This window comes from Scyliorhinus canicula, chromosome 7 (assembly GCF_902713615.1).
Source record: "Scyliorhinus canicula chromosome 7, sScyCan1.1, whole genome shotgun sequence".
Taxonomy (NCBI): Eukaryota; Metazoa; Chordata; class Chondrichthyes; order Carcharhiniformes; family Scyliorhinidae; genus Scyliorhinus; species Scyliorhinus canicula.
The window spans coordinates 34,513,493-34,536,940 of record NC_052152.1 but is presented as its reverse complement, the minus strand read 5'-3'; the positions used below and the strand labels follow the sequence as shown (position 1 = coordinate 34,536,940).

At 47.1% G+C, this 23,448-nt stretch overlaps 1 protein-coding gene across 1 annotated transcript in view; it reads left to right on the top strand.

Annotated features, from left to right (window-relative positions):
* Positions 1-23,448, top strand: part of LOC119968693 (T-box transcription factor TBX19-like) — a 48,770-nt gene that overhangs the window by 19,357 nt on the left and 5,965 nt on the right. The window contains exons 4-7 of the mRNA XM_038801289.1: positions 2,988-3,122; positions 6,186-6,247; positions 19,540-19,601; positions 22,212-22,397. Of these exons, the coding sequence (XP_038657217.1) occupies positions 2,988-3,122; positions 6,186-6,247; positions 19,540-19,601; positions 22,212-22,397 (445 nt within the window). The remainder of the gene's footprint in view (positions 1-2,987; positions 3,123-6,185; positions 6,248-19,539; positions 19,602-22,211; positions 22,398-23,448) is intronic.

The following is a 23,448-nucleotide window of genomic DNA, read 5'->3' as shown; positions in this document are numbered from 1 at the left end:
GCTTCGCCATTCAATCATGGCTGATATTTTTCTCACTCCCATTCTTCTGCCTTCTCCCCATAACCCCTGATCCCCTTATGAATCAAGAACCTATCTATCTCTGTCTTAAAGACACCCAGTGATTTGGCCTCCACAGCCTTCTGCGGCAAGAAGTTCCACAGATTCACCACCCACTGGCTGAAGAAATTCCTCCTCATCTCTGTTTTAAAGGATTGTCCCTTTAGTCTGAGATGGTGTTCTCTGGTTCTAGTTTTTCTTAAAGTGGAAACATCCTCTCCACGTCCACTCTATCCAGGCTTTGCAGTATCCTGTAAGTTTCAATAAGATCCCCCACTCATCCTTCTAAACTCTGACGAGTACAGACCCAGAGTCCTCAACCGTTCCTCGTATGACAAGCTCTTCATTCCAGGGATCAGTCTTGTGAACCTCCTCTGGACCCTTTCCAAGGCCAGCACATCCGTCCTTAGATATGGGGCCCAAAACTTCACACAATACTCCAAATGGGGTCTGACCAGCCTCAGAAGTACATCCCTGATCTTATATTCCATCCCTATGACATGAATGCATCCCAGAGTGCTAAAAGAGATGGCTAGGGAAATTGAAAATGCACTAGTGATAATTTACCAAAATTCACTAGACTCTGGGGTGGTCCCGGCGGATTGGAAATTAGCAAACATAACACCACTGTTTAAAAAAGGAGGTAGGCAGAGAGCGGGTAATTATAGGCCAGTGAGCTTAACTTTGGTAGTAGGGAAGATGCTGGAATCTATCATCAAGAAAGAAATAGCGGGGCATCTGGATAGAAATTGTCCCATTGGGCAGACACAGCATAGGTTGATAAAGGGCAGGTCGTGCCTAACTAATTTAGTGGAATTGTTTGAGAACACTACGAGTGCAGTAGATAACGGGGAGCCAATGGATGTGGTATATCTGGATTTCCGGAAAGCCTTTGACAAGGTGCCACACAAAAGGTTGCTGCATAAGGTAAAGATGCATGGCATTAAGGGTAAAGAAGTAGCATGGATAGACGGGATTAAAGGGTGTTTCTCTGGTTGGCAATCAGTAGCTAGTCGTGTCCCTCAGTGTTGGGCCCACAATTGTTCACAATTTATATAGATGATTTGGAGTTGGGGACCAAGGGCAATGTGTCCAAGTTTCCAGATGACACTAAGATGAGTGGTAAAGCGAAAAGTACAGAGGATACTGGAAGTCTGCAGAGGGATTTGGATAGGTTAAGTGAATGGGTTAGGGTCTGGCAGATGGAATACAATGTTGACAAATGTGAGGTTAGCCATTTTGGTAGGAATAACAGCAAACGAGATTATTATTTAAATGATAAAATATTAAAACATGCTGCCGTGCAGAGAGTCCTGGGTGTGCTCGTGCAGGAGTCGCAAAAAGTTGGTATACAGGTGCAACAGGTGATTAAGAAGGCAAATGGAATTTTGTCCTTCATTGCTAGAGGGATGGAGTTTAAGACTAGGGAGGTTATGTTGCAATTGTATAAGGTGTTAGTGAGGCCACACCTGGAGTATTGTGTTCAGTTTTGGTCTCCTTACTTGAGAAAGGACGTACTGGCACTGGAGGGTGTGCAGAGGAGATTGACTAGGTTAATCCCAGAGCTGAAGGGGTTGGATTACGAGGAGAGGTTGAGTAGACTGGGACTGTACTCGTTGGAATTTAGAAGGATGAGGGGGGATCTTATAGAAACATAAAATTATGAAGGGAATAGATAGGATAGATGTGGGCAGGTTGTTTCCACTGGCGGGTGAAAGCAGAACTAGGGGGCATAGCCTCAAAATAAGGGGAAGTAGATTTCAGACTCAGTTTAGAAGGAACTTCTTCACCCAAAGGGTTGTGAATCTATGGAATTCCTTGCCCAGTGAAGCAGTAGAGGCTCCTTCATTAAATGTTTTTAAGGTAAAGATAGATAGTTTTTTGAAGAATAAAGGGATTAAGGGTTATGGTGTTCAGGCCAGAAAGTGGAGCTGAGTCCACAAAAGATAAGCCATGATCTCATTGAATGGTGGAGCAGGTTCTAGGGGCCAGGTGGCCTACTCCTGCTCCTAGTTCTTATGTTTTTATGAATGCTAACATTGCATTTGCCTTCATAGCTGCCAACTGAACCTGCACGTTAACCGTAAGAGAATCACGAACAAGGAAGAATAGTTTTATGCAGCTAGTACTTAGGATCTGGAATGCACTGCCTGAGAATGTGGTGGAAGGAAATTCAATCATGGCTTTCAAAAGAGAATTAAATCATTTTCTGAAGAGGAAAGATTTGCATGGCTTTGGAGAAAGGGCAGCAGTGTGGGGTTAGGTGAGTTGCATGGACATGACAGGGCAAATGGTCTCCAATGTGCTGTAACCGTTCTATGATTCTATGAAATGGCCACTCTTCATGTGAGGTTAAAATGCTTTGGTTTGCAGGATAATGGGCCAACGAGGAAATCATAGCTGAACTCAGTCCTAACTCGCCTGAACACATCTCACACAGCCTCAGCAACAGCAGTTGAAATGCAGTAACTGGACAAAATAAGTTTTACAGGCTTCAACAAAACGTGAGGGGAAAACAACATTTTATGTGGTGTTCAGAGAGACTCGATAAAATGATGGAGGGGTGTTGGGACTACTCTTCAAAAGTCGCTCATTGGTTTTGAAGCACTTTGACACATTAAAGTTGTAAAAGTTGCTTTCTAATGGCATTATCTTCGCTGAAAACCCAATGTCAACATCTTGGGCGGTTACCATTGGCCAGATGCTGAACTGGACATCCATATAAAAACTGAGGATGTTAGAGGCTGGGCATTTCTTGGTGAATAACTCACTTCCTGACACCCTAAAGCCCCTCATTACAAAAGGTGGTCAGACTAGCTCTCTGAGAGACCGCAATAGTGCAATTGCCCCATAGTTCAGATTAACTGCAATTTTACCTGGCTTGCAGAATCCAGAGTTTACATGTGAACCTTTTTGCCATCCTTTTACAGGTAATTCTAAATTCTCTTCATAAGTACAAGCCTCAGGTTCACATAGTGCGTGTAGGGGGTTCTCGCACGATGATTTCAAATCACTCTTTTCCTGAGACCCAGTTCATTGCAGTGACAGCATACCAGAATGAAGAGGTCAGTATAATCATCATTGGCTTACAATGAGATTTTTGTAATTATTTGGGGGCACATCATGTTTTAGTCATGATTTATGATGGATGTTTTCAAGTGTTTCCTTGCTTACATTGGGTGTCATTGCAGGCTCTTTTATTTACTCAGCAATGATCATTTAAGGTTTAAGAAGAGAATACCGAGTGAACGTTTGCAATTTATATTCCTCAGAGTAGCGAATCAATGTCATAAAAGGTATGTGTCTGAAATGTCAGTTTGTGGCTATTGATGTGGCCAAACCAGTGATAACATCGAGCCTTACCATGGCCCTCTGACATCCTGGTTCTTAAGAAATACTGCAAGCTAAAGAAATTTGGCATATATGCATCGACTCTTACAAACTTCCACAGATGTACGATAGAGTGCATCCTATTTGGCTGCTTCACAGCCTGGTCTGGCAACTGCTCAATCCAGGATCTGCAGAGTGTGGTGAACTCAGCCCAACGCATTACACAAGCTTGCCCCCCCCCCCCCACATTGATTCTGTCTACACCTCCCGCTGCCTCAGGAAGGCAGACAGCATTATCAGAGACCCCACCCATCCAGGCCTTCTTCCCGACCCTTCCATCAGGCAGAAGTTTGAAGACCCGCATATCCAGACATAGGAACAGCTTCTTCCCCACAGCTTCAAGACTCCTCAATGACTCCCCTTCGGATTGATCTGTTCCCTGTAAGAACACTATTCACAAAGCCTTATGCTGCTCTTGCTCATGTATTTGCTTTGTTTGGGCCCTTGTTCCGCACTGTAACCAATCACTGTTTACCGATGCACTATTTGTCAATGTTCTCTGTTGATTATTCTTTTGTCTACTAGGCACGTACTGTGTACATTCCCTTGGCCGCAGAAAAATACTTTTCACTGTACGTCCGTACATGTGACAATAAATCAAATCAAATCAAGTCAAATCTTCGCATCAGTGTCTGCTCCAGCTAGTATTTGAACTGTGTTCCTTCTTTCTGAATCTCATTGCTTTTCCAGCTGCCAATAGGAAAATCGGTTGTTTCCTTTGTTCCAAATATTTACTGGTCAAGTCAACATAATATTTAGATCCATTTGTTTTTGCCTCAAGTTTCTGAGTTGGGAGAGAGGTACAAATGTTGATATTCATGGGATAAACAGGAGCGTTCGGCTTGCAGTGATGTGGTTGCAAAATGTGAGGGAAGACAAGTGAGCATCAGACTCTATGAACAAGAACGAAGCTTCCTCTGAATTCAGAAATCTTGGTGTTGTTGCAGCACTGGTGCAAATTGTGGGGAGGTGGGGGCATAATGGTATTGTCTGGACTAGTAATCCTAGAAGCCCAGGGTTTTGCACTGGAGACCTGGGTGTGAATCCCACCATGGTAGTTGGTGAAATTTGAATTCAATAAAACTCTAGAATTAGAAGTCTAGGGCGCGATACTCCAGCTGTGTTGCACTCAAGGGAGATCACAACGCGGCTGGAGAATCCCGGGAGAGGCTTCCATTGAGCCTCGCGACAGGCTTCGCACCTCGCGAGATTCTTCGATCTCCCGCGAGACGTCGGAGCCGGAACTCCGCCCCAAATGGGCAGGACCGAATGACATTCGCGGAATTAGGTCATAAAACTACTTACGACCTACTCACATGGGATCCACCAGCCTACCTCGATTCTTCAACCTCCCCAGGGAAGCTGTAGCCGGGCGCCGATCAGTGCCAGTCCACACAAACATGGACCAGGAGAAACAGCACCCGGGTGGTCAGGGTAAGTGCAAGGTGGCCACCTGGCCCTCCCCCTGGAATATGGGCATCTTGGCACTGCCCAGATGGCATTGCCAAGGATCAGGGGGCGAGGGTTGGCATGCCCATGAAATGAGGGTGGAAGGGGTTTGAAGGGTGGAAGACTTCAGGGCAGGTAAGAAGGGGCCTCTGGGACGGTGTTGGGTGTGGGTCCTGGAAGGGAGGGGGTGCTGCAAGGGGGTTTGGGGGGCCTGAAGAGGGGGGACCCCCATGGACCCCAAAGCAGGGTGTCCTCACTTGGGGGCTGTGGGTCCATATGTGTGGGGGGAGGATGTGGGTGACCCACAAACTTCCTTAGAGATTGTGGCACCCTTTCAAAATGGCGAACCCGATCTCTGAGTTCAGCTTCCCAGTGCTAAAATAAATTTTAAGTGATGGCTAAACTGGTGAGAAACTCCTCAGGGCCCAAAGAAATGACTAAGTGACATTGAATAGCGGTGGGGAGCCGGCGGGAAACTCCGAGAAAAACCTGCCACAAATTAACTTCGAAATTTTGGGGGAGAATCGTGCCCCTAATGTTGACCATGAAGCCATTGATAGAGAAGGAAATCTACCATCCTTACCTGGTCTGGCCTACATGTGACTCCAGTAATGTGGTGACTCTTGAAATGCACTCAATTCAATTTGGGATGGGCAATAAATGCTGGCCCATATCCCATGAATGAGTAGAAAATAAAGTTGCTAATTCTATCCTTTTACAGGATCTTCCTTTACAGACGTTCTGTTAATTTACAACAAGAAGGCACCTTCAGTTTCCCCACTGCTTCGTTTTGGGAAACGAGAGGGGAGGCTGTTTTGTGCATGATGCACCTTTTTAATCTTTTGCACTGAAGGTTTGGACGGGGTTCTGATGCAAATGAGCACTTCTGGTCTCGTTATAAATCAGGAATTACTACGTGAGGCACAGAACCTGATCCAAGAGTGAAGCTGTCCGCACGATCAGCAATAAACAGCTATTAAGTCAAGGGAGCTGAGTGAATCTATTCTGCCTCCCAATTCCACCAACAATTCAATGATTCCAAATGGGGGATTTGGAAGGATAAGAGTGCTTGTGTGGGTTGGCTGGCAGGAACAGGACAGCCTATGCAAATCCCATGAACTGAGAGGGAGGAGACTGTATAAATGAAAATCGTCTCCCTTTGGCTGTGTTCAGAAGCATGTTAGTTATAAAAGGGTGTAGAAGTGCCTTAATCATTCTATTGAGTCTTGATTTTTAGTTAAATAGCGAACTACATAATAGCTTATGCTTTGGATTTTATTTTTTTTAAGGTTACAGCTCTGAAGATCAAGAACAATCCTTTCGCAAAAGCATTTCTGGATGCCAAAGAAAGGTTGGTCAGTAGTTTTCAGTAGAACACGCAGTGACACTTGTCATTGAAAAGTTGCTTCTTGATATCTCGTTGTCTTTCTGATGGTGTATTTAAAATAATTTTGAAATCAGTTGTTTATTTATACTGAGTAAGCATGTCCAACTGCAGGAAGCCATTATTTTAACCTTCATTTACAACTCGCACACCATCCAACCTCCCTGAAACAGGGAGGGCAGAGGAGACAGTATAACAAATCGTTTGGCTATTGCAATGTACTACTGGCTGCATTTTGTGTAAACTGGTAAAAGCTAAGGGATTATAGGATGCTACAGTCCCCATAAACCACACAACTGTTGATATAATGGGGCCTGACATAAAGAAAAATTAAGCTGTACAAATCCAGTTCGGAACATGCATTGGCATCAAAAGAAGTACCGATGTAAGCGTTTTTTAAAAAAAATTTGTTTATCGGATGTGACTGTCACTGTACGACAAGACTTTGTTGCTGTTATCTAATTATCCTTGAGAAGATGGTGGTGAACCACCTTATTGGAATATCTATACGCACCTTTGCATACATGTCCATCCCTTTTTTATAAGACATGGTTCCTATGAAAATATGTGTGAGCTGCTTGATCGAGGAGAGAACCTGTCAAGCTAGCACACAATATTGTTCCTTTGTCTCAGCACTCCCTTGTCTCCTGAGTGGATGCAGATAATAGGCCAGAGCAGTGAGATTCAGGTGGGGGTGTCAGTGACATCCAGCCACTGCAAGGCCGACTGGAGGAATCTCAAAGCCTTCCAGCACAGAAGATGATACCGGCAATGCGTGGCACCCAGGCCAACACTACTGGGGTGGCGAACTCAGTGGAGAAGGTGGAGCACGACACTACGTCGGGTGGTGGTGCCTGGTCAGAGATGTCCATGGCTAAGGGCCTCAACATCATGTCCCAGTCACTGAGGGACATGTCCCAGACACAGGTGGACACTGCTGAGGCACTACAGAGGATAGCTCAGTCACGGAGGACCATCCCTGAGGGTGTCAACACCATGGTGAGACAATAATGAGCTTCCAGGACTGGCAGTGCCAGGTGACTCAGACGCTTCTGGAGCTCACTCCAGTAGTCCCTCCGTCCCATGGAGTCCCTCATGTCCCTACAGGCAGGGAGGAGGAAATGCTGGAAGCCAACTCGAGGTCTGCCACCATGGAGATTATGGCGGTCTCCTGATTCCCCCCCCCCCCCTCCTGACACCGGCGCACCTGAAGGGCAGTGGCCAGAACAGGTGTCATAGGCAATGCCGATGACACCGGGAAGTCGGCTGGGGCCCTCCGGCTTCAGGCCCACCAGAAGACGTCAGCTAAGGGCATCGAAGACCACAGGGTATGAAAAGCAGCAGACTGTCACCATCTCTGATGTGCATCCTGATGACACACCTTGACATAGCACTAGACCATGGAATATCAAGAAGAGTGAGGAGCACTGAGTGGGCACTTGTGAGATCACTATCTGTAGCTAGTGGGAATGGAAACCTGTCACATTAAATGTTGACCATTAAACCATTTTACACTTGAAACATGTGGCACCTCTACCATGTTTTTTTTTAAAAATAATTTTTATTGATATTTTTCGATACAAACATTTACCCCTACTACATTTTAAATTATAACACAACCAATCCCCCCTGGAAAATCCTCCCCACGCCCTCCCCCGCGCGCACCCCCCCCCCCCGCGCTACCAGTCTAGCAACCAAACCGTTTCTCCCTTTCTGCCGATGGCCTCGGGCAGTCATTGCCCGCGACCCCCCGCTGATGTGCTCCCTTCGTTGCTATCCCCCCCCCTCCCTTCCCCCCCCCCCTTTCTCCCCGGGTTGCTGCTGTTTCGGCCTCCAGTTCCTATCTCTGATCCAGAAAGTCAAGGAAGGGCTGCCACCGCCGGAAGAACCCCTGTACCGACCCTCTCAGGGCGAATTTGATTCTTTCCAATTGGATGAAGCTTGCCATGTCGTTTAACCAGGTGTTAACACTTGGTGGCCTTGTGTCCCTCCACTGAATCAAGATCCTTCTCCGAGCTACCAAGGACGCAAAGGCCAATATTCCGGCCTCCCCTGCCTCCTGTACTCCTGGCTCCACCCCAACCCCAAAAATCGCTAGCCCCCACCCTGGTTTGACCCTGGTTCCCACCACTCTCGATACCGTCCCCGCCACCCCCTCCCAGAACTCTTCCAGTGCAGGGCACATCCAGAACATATGTACATGGTTCGCAGGGCTTCCCGAACACCTAACACACCTGTCCTCACCCCCGAAGAACCGACTCATCCTAGTCCCCGTCATATGGGCTCTGTGCAGCACCTTAAATTGGATGAGGCCCAACCTTGCGCACGACGACGACGAATTGACCCTCTCTAAGGCATCCGCCCATGTCCCATCTTCTATCTGCTCTCCCAGCTCCGCTTCCCACTTGTCTTTCAGCTCCTCTATCGATACCTCCTCCACCTCCTGCATTATTTTGTAGATGTCCGAGACCTTCCCTTCTCCGACCCAGACCCCTGACAGCACCCTATCACTCACCCCTCTATCGGGAAGCAAGGGAAATCCTTCCACCTGTCGTCTGGCAAATGCCTTCACCTGCAGGTATCTAAACGTGTTCCCCGGGGGGAGCTCAAATTTCTCCTCCAGCTCTCCCAGGCTCGCAAACCTCCCCTCTATGAACATGTCCCTCAGTTGCCTGATGCCCGCCCTGTGCCAGCTCTGGAATCCCCCGCCAGTGTTCCCCGGGACAAATCTGTGGTTCCCTCTCAGTGGCGCCGCCATCAGACCCCCCACTTCCCCCCTGTGTCGCCTCCACTGCCCCCAGATTTTAAGGGTGGCCACCACTACCGGACTCGTGGTATACCTTGTGGGGGGGAGCGGCCATGGTGCCGTTACTAGCGCCCCCAGGCTTGTATTGCCGCAGGTCGCCCTCTCCATACGTTTCCAAGCTGCCCCCTCCCCCTCCATCACCCACTTGCGCACCATCGATGCGTTCGCCGCCCAGTAGTATCCGGAAAGATTGGGTAGCGCTAATCCTCCACTGTCCCTACTCCGTTCCAAGAAAATCCTTCTCACTCTAGGGGTGCCATGTGCCCACACATAGCCCATAATGCTGCTAGTTACCTTCTTGAAGAAGGCCCTGGGGAGAAAGATGGGCAAGCACTGGAACAGAAACAAGAACCTCGGGAGGACCGTCATTTTGACTGACTGCACCCTCCCTGCTAGCGACAGCGGTACCATGTCCCACCTCTTGAACTCCTCCTCCATCTGCTCCACCAGCCTTGAAAAGTTCAGCTTGTGGAGGGTCCCCCAGTTCCTTGCCACCTGCACCCCCAAGTACCTGAAGCTCTTTACTGCTCTCTTAAAGGGGAGCCGCCCAATTCCCTCCCCCTGATCTCCCGGGTGTATCACAAAGACCTCACTTTTACCCACATTTAATTTATATCCCGAAAAGTCCCCAAACTCCGCTAGTATTTCCATTACCTCCGGCATTCCCCCTTCCGGGTCCGCCACATATAACAACAAATCATCCGCATAGAGTGATACCCGATGTTCCTCCCCTCCCCTTGTCAGTCCTCTCCACCCCCCTGAACCCCTCAGTGCCATCGCCAACGGTTCGATCGCTAATGCAAATAGTAAGGGGGATAGGGGGCATCCCTGCCTGGTACCTCGATGGAGCCCAAAATACTCTGACCTCCTCCCGTTTGTAACCACACTCGCCATCGGGGCCGAATACAGCAGCTTCACCCACTTGATAAATCCCTCCCCAAACCCAAACCGTTCCAGCGTCTCCCACAGGTATTCCCACTCCACCCTATCGAATGCCTTCTCCGCATCCAGTGCTACCACTATCTCAGCCTCCCCCTCCACTGCTGGCATCATAATCACATTCAACAGTCTCCGGACATTTGTGTTAAGTTGTCGTCCCTTTACGAACCCCGTCTGGTCCTCATGGATTACCCCTGGCACACAATCCTCTATTCTGGTTGCCAGGACCTTTGCCAACAGTTTGGCATCTACATTCAAGAGGGAGATAGGCCTGTAGGACCCGCACTGTACAGGGTCTTTGTCCCGCTTCAGGATCAAGGAGATCAGGGCCTGTGACATTGTCGGGGGCAGAACCCCCCCCTCTCGCGCCTCATTGAAGGCTCGCACCAGCACTGGACCCACCAAGTCCACATACTTCTTATAAAATTCCACCGGGAACCCATCCGGCCCCGGCGCCTTCCCCGCCTGCATCTGGCCTATCCCTTTAACTAGCTCCTGCAGCTCTATCGGCGCCCCCAGCCCCTCCACCCGTTCCTCCTGGACCTTTGGGAACCTCAATCTATCGAGGAAGTTCTCCATTCCCCCCCTCCTCCTGGGCGGCTCAGACCGGTACAATTCCCTGTAGAAATCCCTGAAGACCCCGTTCACCTCTTGCCCCTTTTGCACTACGTTCCCTCCCTTCTCTCTCACTCCCCCAATCTCTCTGGCTGCATCTCGCTTGCGCAGCTGGTGTGCTAGCATCCTGCTCGCCTTTTCCCCGTACTCATAGGCTGCGCCCTGTGCCCTTCTCAATTGCGTCTCCGCCTTCCTAGTGGTCAGTAGGTCAAACTGGGCCTGTAAACTGCGCCGCTCCCTCAACAGCCCCTCCTCTGGTGTCTCCGCATATCTCCTGTCCACTTCTATAAGTTCCCCCACCAGTCTCTCCCTCTCCTGCCTCTCCTTCCTTTCTCTGTGTGCCCTTATGGAGATCAGCTCTCCTCTGATCACTGCTTTCAGGGCCTCCCAGACTACCCCCACCTTCACCTCGCCCGTGTCGTTCGTGCCCAGATATCTCTCAATGCCCTTCCGGACCCTTCCGCACACCTCATCGTCCGCCAGCAGCCCCACATCCAGGCGCCACAACGGGCGCTGGTCCCGTGCTTCCCCCAGTTCTACCTCTACCCAGTGTGGTGCATGGTCCGAAATCGCAATGGCCGAGTACTCCGTGTCCTGCACTCTCGAAATCAGCCCCCTGCTCAGTACAAAAAAGTCTATTCTGGAGTACACCCTGTGGACGTGGGAGAAAAAAGAATACTCCCTCGCCCTTGGCCTGCCAAATCTCCAAGGGTCTACCCCCCCATCTGCTCCATGAACCCCCTTAGCACCTCTGCCGCTGCCGGCCTCCTATTCGTCCTGGAACTCGATCTGTCCAGCCCAGGGTCGAGCACTGTATTGAAGTCCCCCCCCATGATCAGGCCCCCTGCCTCCAGACCCGGAATGAGGCCCAACAGGCGCCTCATAAAACCCGCGTCATCCCAATTCGGGGCATACACATTCACCAGCACCACATTCTCTCCCTGCAGCCTACCCTTCACCATCACGTACCTACCCTCCTTATCTGCTACCACCTGCGCCGCCACGAACGACACCCTCTTTCCCACCAAAATCGCCACCCCCCGGTTCTTTGCGTCCAAGCCTGAGTGGAACACCTGTCCCACCCACCCCCTTCTCAGGCGTACCTGGTCTACTACTCTCAAGTGAGTCTCCTGCAACATTGCCACATCCGCCTGCAGTCCCTTTAGGTGTGAAAAAACCCTTGATCTCTTGACCGGCCCATTCAGCCCCCTCACGTTCCAAGTAATCAACCGGGTCGCGGAGCGACCCGTCCCTTTCCCCTGTCTATTAGCCATGTCCTGTCCCCTGTTCGCCCCGGGTCGACCCTCCCCTTCTGACCCGTTCCCCATGGCGATGGCCCCCCCCCCTCTCTCCTCCCGTTCTTCCCTTCCCGTCCTCAGCCTTTCCAGCAGCAACCCGGTATCCCCCCCTAACCCCCCCCCCCCCCCCCCCCCCCCCCCCCCCCCCCCGGCTAGGGCCCCTCCTAGCCGCGGTGTATCCACCATCGTACTCCCGAGAGTCAGCTGGTTTTCGCTGACCCGGCTGCCCCTGCCACACTCCGACTCCTCCCGATGTGGGGGGGGAGGGGCCTCCCCCCCCCCTTGCCATCCCTCTCTGACCCCGCTTCAGCGCGGGAAAAGCCGCCATTGCTGGCCACACCCCACTCTTCTCTCCTCCCCCTTCCTCCGTCCCGCGCGCGGGAAACAGGGGAAAGCCCGCGCTTTCGCCCGGCCACACCCTACCCCGCCATCTTCAATTCCACCCCCGTCCCCATCCAAGCCCATAAAAAAGCCCCCTTAAAACGAGAGGAAGAAAAAAGAGAAAAAGAAAACACGCATAACCAACTTGCACCCCCCCCCGTCCCGCCTCCCCAACTTAACGATATAACAATATAAATAACAAATCTCAAATAAATACATAAATACATAACTATGCCTGCATAACTAAATAACTACCCAATAATAACGTATTTTTTTTTTTTTTTATAAATGTTTTTATTCAGTTTTCGTATTTTATATTGAACAAATTACAAATTGTTAGGAGAGAGAGAAACAAAAAAAAAATAATAACGTATTTAACCATCACCCTCCATCGAACAGAACAGTAACCATAACCCTTAAAGAACAGATCAAAAAACAGTAAAGAAGCCCCCCCTACAACAACAATAATTAAGGGAAGTTGGCAACGGGAAGAGACACACAAAAAGGAACAAAGAAACCCCCCATAACACAAGTTTCAAAGAAACCAAACGATCCATCAACTTTAACCAAGTTCCGACCTGGCCTAAGAAAGACATGGGCCACTTGATCAGTCAAGGGTACTCGGGCGGCCTCGACCGCCGGCGTTCCCAAGTTCTAGTTCAGGTCCAGCTTTTCCTCCCGAACAAAAGTCCATGCCTCCTCTGGGGTCTCAAAGTAATGGTGCTGGTCCTTGCAGGTGACCCACAAGCGCGCTGGCTGCAGCATTCCGAACTTGATCCTCTTTGCGTGCAGCACCGCCTTCGTCCGGTTAAACCGGGCCCGCCGCTTTGCCACCTCCGCACTCCAGTCCTGATATATCCGCACCGTCGAATTCTCCCATTTGCTGCTTTTCTCCCTCTTGGCCCACCTCAGCACTTTCTCCCGATCACAGAAACGCTGGAATCGCACCAGCACCGCCCTCGGGGGCTCGTTCGCCCTAGGCCGCCTAGCCATGACCCGATATGCTTCTTCCAGCTCCAGGGGCGATGGACCGGCCCCCTCTCCCATCAGGGAGCTCAGCATCTCCGCTACATATTTCGGGAGATCAGGCCCCTCCAGGCCTTCTGCTAGGCCCAGGATCCTCAAGTTCTTCCGCCTCATTCGAGTGTCCAGCTCCTCAAAGCGGCTCTGCCATTTCAGGTGGAGTGCCTCGTGCACCTCCACCTTTCCCACGAGGACCGTGGCCTCCTCCTCCCTTGCAGTCATCTCCTGCTGCAGCTCTCTTATCGACGCCTCTTGGGTCGCCTGGGCCCCCATCAGCCTTGTGGTCGTCGCGTTCATAGACTCTAAGAGTTCCACTTTCAGCTCCGTAAAACACCGGAGGAGAGCGGCCTGCTGCTCCTCCGCCCATTTTCTCCAATCTTCTAGTGCACCACCGGCCGCCATTTTGGTCCTCTTCCCCCGCTTTTTTCGGGGAGCTGCTGCCGCTTTTTTTGTCGCCCCACTCCGAGTACCGACCATAAAGTTGGTCTCACTCTCCTCAGGGAGCCTTCCCCCACCGGGATTCGTCTTTACAGTACCGTCGGGGCCCTCCAATCGGCCCTTAAACACCTTTGTCGCAGGAGCTGCCAAATGTGCGACTTAGCTGGTCATAGCCGCAACCGGAAGCCCCCTCTACCATGTTAATCTTCACAGAGGGCGTGCCCGCACACAGCCATGGGGGAAATGGGTTGGGGGAGGAAGTGGAAGGAGAAAGTGGGGTGGGGGAATTTGGGGTGGGTTAGTGGGGTGGAGGGATTGGGGGCAAAATGAGTGTGGTGTGTTGAGCTGACAGACACAGCCTTGTCTTTTGTGAATCTGAAAATGCCGAGGGCCTCCTGGTCCTACTGGCATGATGGGCCATAACCGCAGCCTGCCATCTTTCAGCTCCTCGATATGGTCACCCTCTAGCCCCTCCTTGCCCGCCTCCTCCTCAGATAAGGCCGCATGTCCCTCTGCATCATCCTGCTGCTTATCTTCCTCCCCCAGCATGTTTTCCTGCTGCTGTGCCAGATTGTGGAGGGCACAGCAGACTACCACAAAGCGGCAGATCTTCTCCGGGTGTACTACAGGGTGTCAGAGTGGTCAAGGCATCGGAACCATGTCATGAGCAGCTCGATGCGCTGCTCAGTTACATTGTGTACCTTGTGTTGCCCTGTTATGTATTTTCTTTTATTTCCTTTTCTTTTCATGTACTTAATGATCTGTTGAGCTGGTCACAGAAAACAACTTTTCGCTGTACCTTGGTACACGTGACAATAAACAATCCATAAACCAGATATTTTAGCCGCGGGGGGGGGGGGGGGGGGGGGGGAGTAATGGTGAGCACTGGGTGAAACATGCAGCATAACTGAGAAGAAACAAATGGAAATGGTAGTATGAGAAGCTGCAAGTGGCATTTTACTCCAGACATTCATTGTGTGCGGAGGCTAACTATTGATGTCTCAATGGGTCTGCCTTTAGAAGGACGTTATTTGATGAGTAAAAGGCCTTCCACATAAAACTTGTAAACAAGCAGAACTCTCTGCTCCTGAAAGCTCTACAATGCTTACAAAACACCTTGGGACATATGTTTCCACGGCTATATGCGGAGGTGATTCCAAGATTGAGAGCTTAATTCCAGACGTAGCTTCCAATGGATGCTGTGACTGGGGCCATCAAGATTTAGGCTCCAGTTTATAGCAATGCCTCAGTAATTAGGCAGGTATTTGGTTGTACACATCAAACTCTTGCATCTGATTCTAAGCTACAAAGTCCTTTCCAGTTTGCAAGAGCCCGGAAGCACCTTGTCCCCTATAGTTATCATAGAATTTACAGTGCAGAAGGAGGCCATTCAGCCCATCGAGTCTGCACCGGCTCTTGGAAAGAGCACCCTACCCAAGGTCGACAACTCCACCTTATCCCCATAACCCAGTAACCCCACCCAACACTAAGGGCAATTTTGGACACTAAGGGCAATTTATCATGGCCAATCCACCTAGAGTGGTTATGCAGAGTACAAGTTAGTAGAAATGCATGCATATCATATAATGTCAACAGGAATAAGCATTAGATGGGCCCATAAAGTCCGGATTTCCCCGTGTCACATATAAGAGGTATCCCTATGATGTGCTGGGAATCCCTCAAGGACGTTCCCGCATAAGAATTTACCCAACAGATGTCCCAACGTCCCTGGATAATTGCACTGCGCTGGAAGCCATCCAACAGGAGAGATTTAAGTCGCTAAATTCGGATGATTCTGCTAGTTTTACCTTGATAGTTAGTCTGAAAGTTAGATGGGGAAAAAAACTTCTAACTCCAGAATAACTATTTAAAACAACCCAGATCCAATCTAGCACAGACAACCTGCACAAACACAACCCACACAGTGGACCCACCACACTACCTCATACCCTCCCTTCCCCTCCTGGTGCGATCCGGCCCAACCCCCTCCCAGACTGACATTCCCCTTCCGACCCCCCCCCCCCCCTTCTTGGACAGAAACCCTCCTCACTCACTCCCAGACCCCTCCCAGACAGAGCACCCCCCCCCCCCATCCAGACTGACCCACCCCCTGTATTTCTATGCTCAACTTTTTTAAGACTAAAGATATTAATCCTTTCTGAATTACTATATCCTCTACCTTCTTAACTGGTTGGTTACTCTAAGGTCTTATATCCCTTAAACTCCCTTACTGATACCAGATGGGAACTAATCTATTTCAAACTATATTTCAAGTTATTATAGGATCCCAAATCTACAAGGAAGAATTTTAACTCACTTACCACTCAATGTCCTTTAAGGGTCTGGATCTGTTGAGGACGTACAGGTGAGTCTTTTGGGTAGACCACTATTTCAGGTTTTAATTTCAAATTTAGATTTGAAATAAACCACTATTTCAGGTTTAGATTTAAATTTAAAACTTATTTTTATTTGCTTTTACAAAATCTTAACGAGGTACTTTGTATTTGACAAGTCTCTTTTAGTTGATTAGACTTTAGGAGCTTTCTTTAACGATTATTCTTCTGTCTTGATAGCTTGTGGTTTTCCTATTCTTTGGTCTTCCCGCGTCTTCCGATTCCCATGGACCGATGAGCAGATGAGACGGTGGTTCGCCTCAACTCGAATCGAATCGAATCACCGAATCCCGAACCAATGCCACTGCCGATTCATGTCTTTATACCTTTTAATTCGCCCCTCCAGCGCATGTCAATTACAAAGCATTGTCTCATTTTTAAGTTTTGTAGATGTGTTACATTTCAAAACCCACGATGTCGCACCTTGCTCAAGACTGCCATACATTTCAAAAACACTTGTTGCACCTTGCTCAAAGCAGACATGTTTTGTTCAAAATTGGCATGTCTTCAAAACCACTTGTTACATTTTGCTCAAAGCTGAAAAACATTTCTTAAAGCATTACTCAGAGTTGACAGCTATCTCCATCTTATTTTGAACATTCCCAGTTTTTTTATTTTTAAACATCCTCTTCTATGCGTGCTAGTTTCAAACTTTTAAAAGCGCTCTGACATTCTCTTTCGTACGTTCCTTTAACTATTTTTAGATGTATCCCTTACTGTTTATTTCGTTCCAAACTACATTCTCCTTTCCCATTTTCATTTATAACCTGCTGCAGGGTCCGAACACCCCTCCCCCTCCAAGGTCTGACCGATTTCCCCACTCCCCCACCCATTCCCTAAACTTTCTTACCTGCTCCCTGTATATTGTCCCTTTAAACCTCCCCTATCCAGCAGTTAGTGTTGCAAAAAGGGGGGGGGGGGGGGGGGGGCTTACCTCTCTACACTCCAGTTACTCTGCTCAGATGTAGCCAGGGGCCAGCTTCACTGTTCCTGTCTTACCCAGCCTGTGTATGGAAGTTTGGGCGAAACACGGACTTCGGAACAGGTAAATCTGGTGAGAATGGCAATCTGACGGAGATTGTCACTCTGTGGAAGTTATGGACCTTTGTGTTTCACATGCGTTTGCATTCAGAATTCTTTAGTAGCGATTTTTTCACCCGATTTATTACATTCTTTTGAGAAGGATACAGTGTTGAAAGAATGGGTAAACGGTGGCCTGGGTGTTCATGTGGGTTCAGGAAAACCTTGCCTGTGCACTTTTGTGCCTTCTGACCCATGTGTGACTTTGCCCAGGAGTTGTGTCTTTTCACAGAGGTCAGGTTCGCAATGTATTTTGTGAGATTTGGTGGAATGTAATGCGGAGGTAGGCTCAGCTCCCAATTATCGCTCTAATCTCACCTCCATTCTCCTCAACTCATGCCCCTACAGATCGCCCATGATACTCCCTGCCTCCTCTGATTGACCAGGCCCTGCCACCCACCTATCCCGATGCCCCTACAGGACTCCAAACCCCCACATGTTTCCCCCATATCTACTCACCCGGCATGCACTATGTACAGTTCTCAGGAGACATGCAATAGCAATGGGAATTATTTTAAAATCATTAGGGGAAACAACCTTTAACAATTTAATAAAACATGAAATTCAAACATACCATCATTGATACTGGAAAAAAACGATTCCAGCGCAAAAGTAAATTGTAATCCTTCTAAGTGCCTATTATGGTTGTAAAGAAACAAGAAACCATGCTATTATTCTAGTCTCTTAAGTTTCAATTGTTTTTGGATCAGTAGATCACCAACTCCGCTGAAGTCATTATTAGCTTTGAAACCCAGCCAAGAATTCATAATGGTTACAGCTATCACAATGAAAGCTTCCCGCTCATTTTCTAAAACAGACAGAACCAAACATTTCAAAGCAGACTCCCTGTTAATCAATGGTGAGGAGCAGATGCAGAGATTTTTTTTCAACTTTCAAAAGCCAGTTTTTCATTTAACAGCCACACCTGTCAATTGACTTAAGTCATGGCACACAAAAAATGACAGCAGTGGCTGATAGGACATTGATATTATGGCACTGCTGTTGATTGGAAAATAAGGTAATGCATAACAAGTACACAATGTTGGCCAAGGAAAAGATCAACTTTCCTTTGCAGGACAGATCCCCATGATGAATCACCTAAGTTAAAAACATATCTACAGTGTACAGTGCAGTATCAGATAGCGACATCAGAAGATGTCAAATCATTTTACACTTATCGTTCAGAATTTCCAGACTCCTCAGCAGGCTTCCTCTAGTGATTCAAGTAGTTTGTTTTATGAGTGTTTACAAAACCCACACCAGCATAAAGAAAGGCAGTGCAAGAGGAAATACAAATACAATTTTTCACATGGTCCTCACAATGGGGACCCCGACCTGAGAAGAGGGATGTGTGCGATTTGCACCCGAGGCCTTCCCAACCAGTTAAAAGGCCACGCTAAAATGGTGTGTGGTCAGGAACACCCAGGATAGTTGTTTCCCCAGCAAAAAAAAATAAGTTCCTTGTTTCACAACCTGATTCATCTCCATTGGGTGACGAAAATCCGGACAGGTATGCAAAGTGGAAGGGCGTTTAAGAATCGGGCCCCCGAATGTTGTAGTTTCCTTCCCTGTTACAGGAAGAGCTTAATGTTGTTGAAGCTGTCTGCTGGCCAGCCTGGATCAGATAGCAAAAGTGGCAGTGACTAGGATGGCCAGGTAGTTTAGCCTTGGCCTGTAAGTGTGCATTCTGGGATAAGGAAGAGTGCGTACAAAGCACCTGAGGTATGTTCAAACTAGCCTGCCTTTACACCCTCAGTTCTTCCACCTTACTCCACTAAATCTTGAAATCTCAAAGGAATTATCATCCTGAAAACTTTGCTTCAAAAATATTTTGGAGCTGTGCTTAGAGCTGTTTAGGAAAATGAAAGATAACTAATAGCCTAGCAGTACAAACAATGTAATGAAAAATGAAATGAAAATCGCTTATTGTCATGAGAAGGCTTCAATGAAGTTACTGTGAAAAGCCCCTAGTCGCCACATTCTGGCGCCTGTTCGGGGAGGCTGTTACGGGATATATAATAATGCAAATTGTCAGTGGTACAGAATTCCTTTAAAAAAAAACATTACTGCAAATACTGAAAATTCGTAACAAACCTAGGAAAGTGGGTCAACCAGTCAAGCACTCATGTATCTGTTTTCCATTGTTGATCACGGAGATAAGTGATGAGCTTTCTCTTTGCAGAGGAGCCAGATCCAGGAAAGAAGCCAGGATGTATATATCAACAATTAAAGGACAAAGTTGTTCCCAAGATTTATAATGCCATATCTTTATTTGAACCCGTACAGAGCCAGTTATAAGGATTGCTCAGATGACCTTTCTGAAAATCAGCTCATGAGTTACTCTCACAGTAAGTCTATAACATTGTATGCAGGCATGGTCATAATAATCTTTATTATAATCTTTATTATTGTCACAAGTAGGCTTACATTAACACTGCAATGACATTACTGTGAAAATCCCCTAGTCGCCACACTCTGGCACCTGTTCGGGTGCACAGAGGGAGAATTCAGAATGTCCAAGTTACCTAACAAGCAAGTCTTTTGGGACTTATGGGAGGAAACCGGAGCACCCGGAGGAAACCCACACAGACACAGGGAGTACGTGCAAACTCCGCAAAGACAGTGACCCAAGCAGGAATCGAACCTGGGACCCTGACACTGTGAGGCAACAATGCTAACCACTGTGCAACTGTGCCACCAATAAAGCATTAATCTGGGGCTCTGGTTTATTAGTCCAGTGATAATACCACCCCACGCCATCGCCTGTCCCTCTAATCAGGTTGGTGTAACTCTGTGATTCTGCAGTTTTTATAAAACTACATTCTATATAAATCGTGTTTTTCCATCTTTTGATAAATCCAAAACCTTGGGCATGGAGCCAAATTTGAGATCACGGCCTGAGTTCTGGCAATTTATTTGATAAGTCATTTGAGACTATGTTAATCTTAAAACTGGGGGGCTGGTTAGCTCAGTTGACTGGATGGATATTGTGTGGCTCAGCATAGTGGCAACACCATGGGGTTCGCTCCCTGATCTGGCTGAGGTAGACTTGGCCTGTACTAAAGTCACAATTTTTGCATTTTTTGCCAACCCTTGCATAATTGAGGCTGCTACCTGGAGCAGAAGAATGTTAAACTAATGCATCCAAGACATAAGCAGATAGAAAAAAAAAATACTTATACCTCAAAAGATTTGCAGACTCTGACTAACATCATGGATGTTAATTTTGGATGGCCAATTCAGTTTTGACACATGCCTACTTTAAATATAGAATAAACATAATGCATATATTTATATTAAACATTATTAGTTTCAAACTTTTTTAAATTAGAGGGAAAAACTTGAAGATATTATGGGTTTGTGGCAAAAAAGTGGTGACCTAAAAACGTTGCCATAGAATTCCTACAGTGCAGAAGGAGGCCATTCAGCCCATTGAGTCTGCACTGATCCTCTGAAACAGCACAGTACCTAGGTACATTCCCTGTCCCATCCCCATAAATAACCTACACATATTTTGGACACCAAGGGGCAATTTTACAAGGCTAACTTAGACATCTTTGGGAGGAAACCGGAGAACCCGGAGGAAACCCACAGACACAGGGAGAATGTGCAACAGTCACCCAAGGCTGGAATTGGACCTGGCGCTGTGAGGCAGCAGTGCTAACCACTGTGCCACCATGCCCTCCCCCATATTTTAAGTGTAAAAAATCCAGAAAATGTTAGTGCTGCAACATTTTTAACAATTACTAACACGCAGATTGCATCCAGATCACATTGAGAATTTCTCGTTGGTTTGAGGTTACCTGTAATTCATTTATTTCTATAATTCATCTTGCAATATGAAACTTCTATATGGACACAAAGTGATTATTATCGAGACAGAATTAACTCCATTGCAATCTATTCAGTACAGGTTGCTTGCTGAGTATTGATTGTTCAAATGAGTAGTCTGCCACTGTTTCAGATTCAAAATATTCTTTAAAAAGTTCTTAAATGGGCAGCATGGTGGCACAGTGGTTAGCACTGCTGCTTCACGGCACTGAGGGACTGGGTTCAATCCCGGCCAAAGATCACTGTCCATGTAGAGGCTGCACATTCTCCCTGTGTCTGTGTGGGTTTCTTCCGGGTGTTCCGTGTCTGTGTAGATCTCACCCCCACAACTCAAAAAAGAAGTGCAGGGTAGGTGAAATGGCCATTAAATTGCCACTTAATTGGGAAAGAAATAATTTGGTACTCTATATTTATTTATAAAATGTCCTCAAGCTGTTTCTATACAGTATTGTGATTGTGTCCTCATTATTACTACTAATATTAGCATATGTTTTGACGTTGGAAGAATCCAAATGAGCAACTTTCCAATCACAGATACTTATTTTCCCAAACTTTAACCTATTTTCCAAATTGTGTTACTTTAAAATCTGGAAGTCGACATCTTACAAGCCTATTACGTTGCAAGTTAAATTTTGAAGTTTTGTCAAAATGCAAATGCTAATCACTCTGAAATTAATAATAATAATCTTTATTGGTGTCACAAGTAGTCTTACGTTAACACTGCAATGATGTTACTGTGAAAATCCCCTGGTCGCCCCACTCCGGCACCTGTTCGGGTACACTGAGGGAGAATTCAGAATGTCCAATTCACCTAACAAGCAAGTCTTTCGGGACTTGTGGGAGGAAACCAGCGCACCCAGAGGAAACCCACGGAGACACGGGGAGAATGGGCAGGCTCTGCACAGACAGTGATCCAATCGAATCGATCCAATGGGAATCGAACTCGGGTCCCTGGCTCTGTGAAGCAACAGTGCTAACCACTGTGCTACCGTGCCGCCCCTAAAGTTACTTTTGAATCAGATAAGGGGACAGAACAGTTGACACAGCAAGATCCACAATGTAATTTCTGAACTATTATGTTTGAATTGCTACTGATTTCACCCGAACCGTTTTGTCATTCTCCTCAGTAAGCAGTTGGTTGCTACCCAACGCTGAGACTATTTGTGCAGCAACAAATCCGAATTATCAGTACCGTGCCACCTTACCACTTCCTGGTGCTCACTCGTATCATAGCTGTGAACGTTACAGCTCTCGGCGCAGCCACCTTGCCAATCCATACCCAACATCCTACATACACAGAAATTACTCAACAGGTATGCTCAAACCTATTCATTAAAGGGCTAGTTGATGGATTAAAGTGATTAACAACTGCGATTCGCAATTTGAAAATGCATTTACAAAATTAATGAAACAAGAAATCCACAATGGTTTTAAACCCATTAAAGTTTTAAGTATCTCATCTAGTTTACTAATTTTGATATCCACACTGTTCTGTTGTAGGATACTACAGGGATACGATGATTGAGCTTTGATTTGCTGACTATTCCTTTCTGGTCTTTAATTTTCTTGTACTTATGTTTGTTTTCAATATTATGTCTGAAAAGAGTACTTTAATTGTCTCTTCTGGCACAGTAGATTTTTGTTAAGATCAGTGGACGAAGGAATTTCAATGTTTAAAATTGCTTGTTACTAATATCGCAGTGCGATGATTTCAACTCACCAGTTTTTAAGATCAAACTTCTGTGTATTAAAAGGAGCAGTTTATTTTCTCTCACTAACAACATTATTCATGTACAGCGTGTCCGCATATTAGTTGTTACAGGGTTAGCTTGGTTAACAAAGCATTAGGCACAGTTATAAGAAATTGTCTAAGGAGTTGGGTAGGGGGTGGTCCAGTTCAACAAAACATTCCCAAAATTTTGTTAATGTTTCTCTATGTGGAAGGAAGTTTTAAGTTAATGGTGGCGTCATGTTTCAGTGATTAGTTCCTTCATTCACTGTATGATTTGAGAGCCCTTAAGGCTAATGTTTGCTATTTTGAATAATGCAGCAGCAATAGGAATATAACTATCAGGTCAAGGAAGCTTCAAAGAATTCTTCACTTCCTAATTTTTAGTTAACTCCATTTTGGTGTAATGCTGTGAGCAGTCCTTGCTGCTACTCTCTACATGAGATGATTTGATCCTATTTTGAATAGAGTTCATGTTGGGGCTAAACACAGGGAGGCAAATCAAAAGTTCATTGAAATTCAGAAATCAGGTTGTTTCTAACCAGTGTGTGTTGAGATAGAAGCAATCTTGACTGTACATAGTTTTGCAGAATTGTCTTGGCATAGATCGATGCTAAAACAAGTAGTGTGGCTAA